Raw genomic sequence first — 10,566 nt, 5'->3', positions numbered from 1 at the left:
ACCTGAGTCTGATGACAAAGACTCCCTTATTAGGAACCTGGCCGCAGAACTCAAGAAGTTGACTAGCCAAGTTCAGGGTGTTGAAGGAAGCAAGGGAATCGAGGGATTGAACTACGAAGACCTCTGCATACAACCAGATGTCGAACTGCCTGAGGTGTAAAAACCTCCTAAGTTCGAAATGTTTGATGGTACAGGGGATCCCAGAGTCCATTTAAGGACATACTGCGACAAGCTGGTCGGAGTAGGGAAGGACGAAAAGATTCGCATGAAGCTTTTTATGAGAAGTCTGAAAGGAGATGCTTTGTCTTGGTACATTATCCAAGACCCAAAGAAGTGTTCGAATTAGGTAAGTATGGCGTCTGATTTCATGGACAGGTTCAGGTTCAACACGAAAAATGCGCCAGATGTGTTCTACATCCAGAACCTAAAAAAGAAATCTACGGAGACTTTCCGCGAGTATGCCACTCGTTGGAGATCAGAAGCTGCTAAGGTCAGACTGGCTTTAGAAAAATAACAAATGAACAGGTTTTTCATCCGAGCTCAAGACCCACAATACTATGAAAGGTTGATGCTGATTGAAAGCCGGAAATTTTCCGACATCATCAAGCTGGGGGAGAGGATCGAGGAAGGTATCAAAAGTGGCATGGTCACAAACCTTGAAGCCTTGCAGGCTACCAACAAGGCTCTACAGTCTGGTGGCACGTCCAAGAAAAGGGACGTGAGCACCGTGATGGTTGCACAAAGAACCAAATCCCCTATCAAATACCAAGCCTACCCGATGCCTCCACTCACATATCAACCTACCCCAAATTACCAAGCACCCTCGCCCTCTTACCAAGCTCCACCACCTACTTACCAATCACCTCCACCACCCACATATCAACCTACTTCACCCAGATACTCCCAACCCGCACACGTCTACCAAGCCTACAACACCCAACAAGCCCACTATCAATCACCTCCCCCTCGCCAAAACTTTCCTAGACCCCGACCAAATTTTGACCGCAGACCTCCCAAACAGTATACCGCCATTGCCGAACCAATTGACCTACTGTATGAAAGGCTCAAAGCTACTAGTTATGTCACCCCTATCCCTGCCATAACCCCCGAAAATCCCTCCCAATGGGTCAACCTAAATAAAACTTATGCATACCATTCCGGCATGAAAGGGCATACAATTGATGAGTGCCGCTCTCTGAAGGATAAGATCCAAGCTTTGATTGACAACAAGATCATCGTGGCAAAAGAGCCTGCTCCAAACGTCTGCAGCAACCCTCTACCAGACCACAAGGGTGGAGGCGTTCACATGATTGAGATAGAGGATGATTGGGACCCCAAAGGATCGATCAGATTAATTGCAGAAGGTGGCGAGCCAAAGAAATCAACAGTCACCTTTGACCCGATTGTGGTCCAGATTCAGCCTTCTGGGGACGCCGAGGTGAATATGTCTGTACCACTTGAGTTTGAAGCACCACCCCCTGCAAAGAGGCCAACACCAATTGAGGTCGAGTTTGGGTCCCCAAAGGCACCTGCGCCATTTGAGGTTGCGGTGTTACCTTCCAAAGCAAGGGTGCCCATTCCGGTAGCAATGACAGCTATAACACCATTCCACACAAAAGCCATACCATGAGATGACACAGCCGAGGCAAGAAGGAAAGGGAAAACCAAGTTCGGAGAAGCAGTTGCGGCATAGGGTATGACAAGGACCGGTAGGGTTTATACTCCAAAACACTTGGCTGAGTCGAGTAAGCAGGCATCTGGACGGCCAACCATCACTGAAGCTGGGTCCGATGACCTCTGGAGGAAGATACAGGCCAAAGAGTATTCAGTTATTGATCAGTTGAACAAAACGCCAACCCAGATCTCTATCTTAGCTCTTCTACAAAGCTCTGACGCACATAAGAATGCCTTATTGAAGGTTCTGAGTGAGGCGAATGTACCAAGCAACATCACCGGAGGAGAAATGACAAATATGGTGGGACAGGTATTGGAGAGTCACAAAATCACTTTTCATGAGGATGAGTTGCCACCAAAAGGGATAAGCCACAACATGGTGTTGCACATCACCGTGCAATACGAGGATTATTTTTTCACCAAGGTCCTGATCGATGGAGGGTCCAGCCTCAACATTTGTCCGCTGGTAACACTCAGATCATTAGGGAAAGGGCTGCATGAGATCAAAGACAGGGCCATTAACTTCAAATCCTGCGACGGTTCCCAAAGGTCCACTATTGGGGACACCAGCCTATGTTTACAAATGGGGCCTACTTGGGTTGATGTCGACTTTCAAGTAATAGACGTGCCGACATCTTACAACTTGCTCTTGGGACGACCATGGATTTATGCCGCTGGAGATGTAGCATCAACCCTACATCAGGCAGTGAAATTTGAGTGGAATCACTAAGAGGTGATCATCCACGGCGACGGTAACAATCCCATATACAGTCGCCAGACCATCCCAGTGATCGGAGGAAGAAGGAAGATAGGCAGAGAAACCTATCACCACATCGAGCGAGTAAACGTCGTTGACAAGGATAAATGGTGGGACAACAAAATTGAAAGCATATTAGACTGGTGTGGATATGAGCCAGGCAAGGGACTTGGCAAGAACCTACAAGGGATCGCTAAGCCTGTCAAGCTGAAGAAACATGGTACCACCTTCGATCTGGGATACAAGTACACCTGGAAAGAGTTTAATGAATGGTCGCCGCCATGGCGCGGGCCTTATTATCCACTAGAGCATCTGATACCTCGCTTGGAGCAGATTTTCTAGCCAACTGATGTTATATATGGGTCAAAAGAAGAGGAAGCACTGGCAACAATGAGGGATTTGTTTTTGGAAGAGGATGACATGGATTACTGTGTCATTTTCGAGGAGGAGGGAGAGGAAGGTCCTTCCATACAAGTCGTGAGCGGAGGAGCGCGCCTCAACAATTGGTCCATCAGAACCATCAGAGCCCAGAAAGCCTCGGGGTAGCAAGGCTGAACAAGCATCATGCACTATTTTTCATTTTTACTAGTTGACTTTCCCTTTGCCTTTTAATTTCGTAATAAGATCTTCAATGTTCAAAACAGTTATGGAATTTTTCAAAGCATTTCAATTTTTTCTTATGAATCTTACTCTTATTACTTTCTCTCATTTACTTTATTTATAGTATTTATCTTGATGAACCAACGACTGTGACATGTAAAGATACAACACGACAAACGGACTCAGAAGAAGATGATATACCAGAAGAGTTTGTTAAAGAGGTTGAGGATTTTGAGAACAGACCTAAGTCCAACCTGGACGAGACCGAGATTGTTAACCTGGGAGATGCAGAAAATGTCAAAGAAACTCGGATCAACATTCATTTGTCACCAGCAAAAAAGGAAGAATACACAGAATTTCTGAAGGAATATGAGGATATATTCGCCTGGTCGTATGACAACATGACTGGTTTGAGTACATCTATTATGGCGCACAAGCTGCCAACTGATCCGACATGCCCACCGGTAAAGTAGAAGCTCAGGAAGTTCAAGCCTCACATGAGTTTGAAAATCAAGGAAGAAGTTACCAAGAAAGTCAAAGCTAAAGTTCTCAGAGTAGTAGAGTATGCAACATGGTTAGCCAACATCGTGCCAGTACCAAAGAAGGATGGGAAGGTCAGAGTCTGTGTCGACTACCGGGACCTCAACCGGGCCAGTCCCAAAGACGACTTCCCCTTGCCAAACATTCAGATTCTAATTGACAACTGTGCCAAGCACGAGCTACAGTCGTTTGTTGATTGTTTTGCTGGGTATCATCAAATTTGGATGGATGAAGAAGATGCTGAGAAAATGGCCTTCATTACACCGTGGGTAATGTATTGTTACAAGATGATGCCGTTTGGGTTAAAGAATGCTGGGGCCACCTACATGAGGGCCATGACTACCATTTTCTATGATATGATACACAATGATATCGAGGTATATGTAGTTGACGTCATCATCAAGTCCAAGAAAGCCACTGATCACATGGAAGATTTGAGGAAGTTCTTCAATAGACTAAGAAGGTACAACTTGAAGCTGAATCCCGCAAAATGTGCATTCAGGGTTCCTGTCGGAAAACTATTTGGGTTCATTGTGAGTCGCCGAGGAATAGAACTGGATCCGTCAAAGGTCAAATCCATTCAAGAGTTGCCACCGCCAAAGAACAAGAAGGACGTATTGAGTTTCTTGGGAAGACTTAACTACATCAGTCGGTTTATAGCACAATTTACTGTCATCTGTGAGCCAATCTTTAAGATGTTGAAGAAGGACGCCGCTGCCAAATGGACTAATGACTGTCAAAAAGCCTTTGACAGAATCAAGGAGTACCTGTCCACACCGCCAGTCTTGGTCCCGCCCGAGCCGGGCAGGCCTCTATTGCTCTACCTTATAATATTGGATGGAACATTCGGTTGTGTTCTGGGGCAACATGATGAAACGGGAAGGAAGGAGCAGGCCATCTATTATCTCAGCAAGAAGTTCACCCCATACGAGGCCCGATATTCTCTGTTGGAGCGCACCTATTATGCTCTGACTTGGGTAGCCCAGAAGCTGAGGCACTATTTCTATGCCTACACTACATACCTCATATACAGAATGGATTCGTTGAAGTACATCTTTCAAAAGCCCATGCCCACTGGCAAGCTGGCCAAGTGGCAGATTCTGTTAAGTGAATTTGACATTGTCTATGTGACTCAGAAAGCAGTCAAGGGACAGGCATTGGCGGATTATCTTGCTGAAAATCCCGTGGATAGAGAATACGAACCCCTGGAAATGTATTTTCCTGACGAGGAGGTATCCTTCATAGGAGAAGACATTGTAGAATCATATGATGGTTGGAGAATGGTTTTAGACGGAGCAACAAATTTCAAAGGAGTTGGCATATGAGCAGTTTTAGTATTAGAAACAGGTCAGCATTTTTCGGTGTCCGCCAAACTCAGATTCCCGTGCACCAATAACATGGCCGAGTACGAAGCCTATATCTTAGGGCTCAAGATGGCCATTGACATGCACATTCAGGAATTGATAATGATCGGGGATTTAGACTTGCTTATACATCAGGTCCGAGAAGAATGGGCAACTAAGAACTCCAAGATACTCCCGTATTTGCATCATGTACAGGAGTTGAGGAAGAGGTTCACAAAGACAGAGTTCCGGCATGTTCCCAGAGTCCAGAATGAGTTTGCCGATGCATTGTCTACCCTATCATCTATGATTCAGCATCCAGATAAAAACTTCATAGATCCTATTCCGGTGAAGATTCATGATCAGCCAACTTACTGTGCTCATGTCGAGGAAGAAGCGGACGGAAAACCTTGGTTTCATGATATCAAGGAATACTTGGCAAAAGGAGAATACCCAGAGCTCCAAAATCCCACTCAGAAGCACACACTTCGAAGGTTATCTAACAATTTCTTTCACAGCGGAGGAATCCTGTATAGGAGGACTCCTGATTTGGGATTATTAAGGTGTGTCGGCACAAGAGAAGCATCCAGGCTACTAGAGGAAATCCATGCTGGGACCTGCAGTCCACATATGAACGGTTTTGCCTTAGCCAAGAAGATACTCCGGGCTGGTTATTTTTGGATGACTATGGAAGCGGACTGCGTCCAGTATGTCCGAGAGTGACATCACTGTCAGATACATGCAGACATGATAAAGGTGCCCCCAAATGAGCTTAATGCAACAAGCTCGCCGTGGCCGTTCGCCGCTTGGGGAATGGATGTCATCGGACCTATCGAGCCCACCACATCAAATAGGCACATGTTTATTCTAGTGGCAATTGATTATTTCACCAAATGGGTTGAAGCAGCATCATACAAAGCAGTGACTAAGAAAGTTGTGGCAGACTTTGTCCGCGACCGCATCATGTGTCGGTTCGGAATTCCAGAGTCAATCATTACTGACAATGGCTCTAACCTCAATAGTGATTTGATGAAATCCACGTGTGAAACCTTCAAAATCAAAAACAAGAATTCTACAACTTACATACCTTAGATGAATGGAGCCGTAGAGGCTGCTAACAAGAATATCAAGAAGATACTAAGAAAAATGATAGAGAAGCATAAGCAGCGGCACGAGAAGCTCTCATTTGCTTTATTAAGATACCGTACCACAGTCCGCACATCAACTGGGGCAACTCCCTACATATTGGTATATGGTACAGAAGTAGTCATACCCGCTGAGGTAGAAATTCCTTCCTTAAGGATCATACAGGAAGCAGAGCTCGACAACGCAGAATGGGTGAAGAGTCGTTACGAGCAACTAGCTCTTATAGATGGAAAGAAAATAAATGCAGTTTGCCACGGTTAGCTCTATTAGAACAGAATGTCCAGAGCCTTCAACAAAAGAGTCAAGCCGAGATAATTCACACCGGGGCAGCTGGTGTTAAAAAAAAAATTCCGCATCAAGAGGAAGCCAAAGGGAAATTCTCTCCCAACTGGCAGGGTCCGTACATGGTTCACCGGGTTCTGATAGGATGAGCCCTCATACTTGTAGAAATGGACAGAGAAGTTTGGCCAAAGCTGATCAATTCAGACGTAGTCAAGCAATACTATGTGTAACCTTTATGCTTTCTTTTATGATGTAATTTGAACTACACCTAACCTGATTCTCGTTTAAGAGGGAATACGTAGGCAGCCCTATGGGTTCGGTCACAATTCAATAAATTTCCATTTCCCCCGCTATTGGAAACTGGGGCAGAGCTTTTATCATTAAATAAAATTTCCATTTCCAGCCATTTATCATTAATAGCCGTCAGGAGCAGCAACCCAGTAAACTGGGGCTGAATTTTAAGGAGGACCCTCAAAATTCTGGAGCAAGCGAAGTTGCAATGTCTTGAACCACGTCGCAGTCGTCGGTTCATCTACAAAAAAATATTCTTAATTATGCACTTATATTATGCTTTTACTAAATCATGCATGTTCATTACTAAAATTGCCTTGTTTAGCAATGCTACCCCAATGATACGTACAGTATCACCAGATCAAAGCGGAGCAGGTCAAGCAAAGCCAACGGGGATACGAACTAACTTTTCCCCTCTACAAACTCACGATTGTTCTTTGGATATAGGCACTTGAGTTGCAAAATCATCAAATGTACTATACGCTCACTCACAAAGTTCAGGAATACAACTCTCCGAACTGTTGCACTTGCTCGCAACTGCTATCCGCACAACAGTTTCCCCAGCAGGCACAATATCCCCAGCAATCACGATACCGCAATCTGCTATCAACTAAGAAAACTCTATTGCAATTTGTCATTTTTACTTCCTACATAAGGCTACCATTCTGCCTTCCGAGGTCAGGCTCTACCTCCATCTGTATTCTCTACATTGCATAAGGCTACCATTATGCCTTCTGAGGTTAAGCTCTACCTCCATATGCATTCTCTGCATTGCATAAGGCTACCATTCTACCTTCCGAGACTAAGCTCTGTCTCCATCTGCATTCTCTGCATTGCATAAGGCTACCATTCTGCCTTCCGAGACTAAGCTCTGTCTCCATATGCATTTCTTTCATTGCATAAGGCTACCATTCTGCCTTCCGGGACTAAGCTCTGTCTCCACCTGCATTTTTTGCATTGCATAAGGCTACCACTCTGCCTTTCGAGACTAAGCCCTGTCTCCACCTACATGGCTGAAATATCGCCACTTTATTTATGCCTCATGTGTCTGAAATATCACCACTTTATTTATGTATCGCATGGCTGAAAGATCGCCACCTTCATCTATATCTTGCACGACTGAAATATCACCACTTTTATTTTTCTTGCATGGCTGAAATATCGCCACTTTCTATTTACATCTTGTATCGGCTGAGATACCGCCACCTCGTTTACATTTTTGCATGGCTGAAATATCGCCACTTTCTATTTACATCTTGCATCAGCTGAAATACCGCCACCTCATTTACATTTTTGCATTGGCTGAAAGATCGCTACCTTCTACATCTCATGGGCTGAAAGATCGCCAAATTTTCCGAAGGCATCATTGTTCGGAGGCACCATTTTCATAGCCCGAGAACGCCATGCCATGGACTGAGGACGCCATTTTATCTTTTGCATATCATTATTCAAAGGCATCATAGCTCGGAGGCATCATCCTCATAGCCCGAGAGCATCATTTCATGGCCTGCGAATCCTTTATTATACGCTTCATGGCCCAGGACGTCATCTTAACCGTCCAAAGACAACATTCATGGTCCAACGGGAATTTGCATCACGTTTAAAATTATGCACAATATATGTTCGTATTGCTCATTTGCAAGTAAAATGGCTAGCAACGGCCGTCTCAGCAGGAGCGATCCCCCTCCAGTTCCCGCAGCCCTACTAGACTATAACCATCCACCCCAACCCGAATATTCGTCCGTTCTTGAAAAATCTCCTTCAGCATATTCCGCCGATGGATCCTAAACTATATATGGCCTGACTCCTGTAAGACCAGGGATATGTAGGCAGCTCAGGAACTAGAGCACGGTCAAATTCTTCAAGTCATTTCGTTCGGTCAAAATTGGCCATCATATCTTTACCCGACAACTCTTTCATCCTTCCCGGGTAACGAGGGGCAGCTGTTGATACCCAATTTTTCCCTGTATATTTTTCATATATATATAATACTTTCAAAATAACATATGTACACATATATAAGCATGCCCAAGTGTTTTAGTATTTTTCCAAATTTTTAAAACCAATCTATTGTCCATTTTAGAAGCACAAAATCAATAATTACTCCAAAAATCATCGATTTTGGTGAATAATTTATTTTATTCCCATATTTATACCAAAATATAGTTAAGGTAATTTTTACATATTTTTACAAATTTATTTGATATTTTTAAAGCTAAATTGCATATAATTGCAATTCTATCCTACTTTAAGATTTAATAGCATTTTTATAATCATAAAATTGGTTCCATTATTTTTAAATTAATATTTATATATTATTTACTGATTCAGTACTTTTAATTTGTTTTCAAAATCATTTTTACTATTTTTGTAAAATAAAAGGGAAAAACCGGCTATGTAAATTTTAGCCTCATTTCATTTCAATTGTAGCCCCATTACATTTCAATTTTAGCCTCCAATTGACCCAATCTTAACCCCCAATTGGACCAGCCCAATTTCAATTTCAACACAACCCCTTAACCCGTTTATCCAACCCGCCCGATCTTCCTTTTAATCCAGGCTGTTGATCGTTTTGATCAACGGCCACGATCACCCCTTACCATTTTTAATCCACCGACCCTACCTTAATCCTCTCATTTACATCTCTCAGCCGCCTTTGAATACTCTCCTCTTTCAAACTCTCTCGAAGGTTCCCTGGAACCCTAGCCTCTCTCATCCTCTCCGACCATAACCTCACTGGAATCCATGGCTTCTCAGGCCATGGATGGCCTGTACTCACCTCCCTCCACTCTCAAACGTCTGGGGTTCGAAGCTTTGAGGTCTGACCTCAGTGGTGTCCATTCAGATCCTCTCAGATCTATGGTTTTGAAGCCTCTCCGGCCTTGCTTTAGCACATCTAAAGCATTTCGAGCCTGCATCTAACTCATCTGACTCAAGATCGGACTTTTCTTCCAAGCCTTTATCATTTCTAGGGTTTCTCTGAAACCCTAGCCATTCGAGGTTTTTATCTGGTTGTTTTCTTAAATCTATGATATATCTGTGCTCTACTGGAGTTTTAAAACGTTTTCCCCAATTTGTTTTTCAAAATTTGTTTCTCTTCGATTTAGGGTTTCTGAAAAAATTTCGAAATGTTTCTCTTCCTCTTCCTCTTCCTCTTCTTTTCTTTGTGTGTATCTATCTATGCTATGTTTCTATGTTTTCTTTTCCTACCTAGCATGTTCTTCTTTTGTATCTTTATGTTTGCCTTATTTTGCATGTTCTTCTATTGTGCTCCGTTCTTTCTTCTACTGGTTTCTATATCATGCTTTCAAATGTTTGTCTTATGTGTTCGTTTACCCCTATGTTCCTTTACTGTATTTTCTACTAAGCTTTTAGGTCTTTAGTTGCCTTCTTCTGGACTTTGTTTGAGTTCTTTGTTAAACATGTTTCCTTTATTGTTCTCTTAAGTGCTATACTATCTCGTTTCTCTTCTGAAACTTGTTTAAGTTCCAAGCTTTCATAAAACGTGTTCTTTATGCTTCAAATCAGTTTTCTCACTTTGTTTTTCAAACTTGCTATTACATCTGTTTTTTCTCATAAGTCTCTGAAAAAGACCTCTGAGCATGCTTCCGTTATTTGTCTTCTTTTCTCTGTATCTGACTCGAGTTGAAAACCCTAGGGTTTGGGGTTTTTGGCGAGTTTTGATCTTGTGTTTGAGACTATGGTTCTATTTTAAAACTCTAGGTTTCTTAGACTCGTTTTGAGTCTTTGTACTGAGCTCGAACTTCTTTGACTCTGAACTTTTCTGTGCTAGGCTTTTCTAATTAGCATGACAACTCTTTCTTGATTCACATGTCTGTTAACTTTATATATGATGAATTCTTCCTTCAAAAAAGGTTTTGCCAATTTGTGGTTGATTCAGAATTCTTTTTAATAAGGATCGATTGATTGTTA

At 43.0% G+C, this 10,566-nt stretch overlaps 1 protein-coding gene across 1 annotated transcript; it reads left to right on the top strand.

Moving 5' to 3' along the window:
- The first annotated feature begins 5,220 nt into the window (after nucleotides 1-5,220).
- LOC138888006 (uncharacterized) lies at nucleotides 5,221-5,637 on the top strand. Its single transcript, XM_070169801.1, has one exon. The coding sequence runs from the start codon at nucleotides 5,221-5,223 to the stop codon at nucleotides 5,635-5,637; it is 417 nt and encodes a 138-aa protein (XP_070025902.1).
- The last annotated feature ends 4,929 nt before the right edge of the window (nucleotides 5,638-10,566 follow it).

The sequence above is a fragment of the Nicotiana sylvestris genome, chromosome 3, assembly GCF_000393655.2.
Source record: "Nicotiana sylvestris chromosome 3, ASM39365v2, whole genome shotgun sequence".
Classification (NCBI taxonomy): domain Eukaryota; kingdom Viridiplantae; phylum Streptophyta; class Magnoliopsida; order Solanales; family Solanaceae; genus Nicotiana; species Nicotiana sylvestris.
The sequence above is the reverse complement of the archived record's forward strand: the minus strand, read 5'-3'. Positions and strand labels throughout refer to the sequence as shown.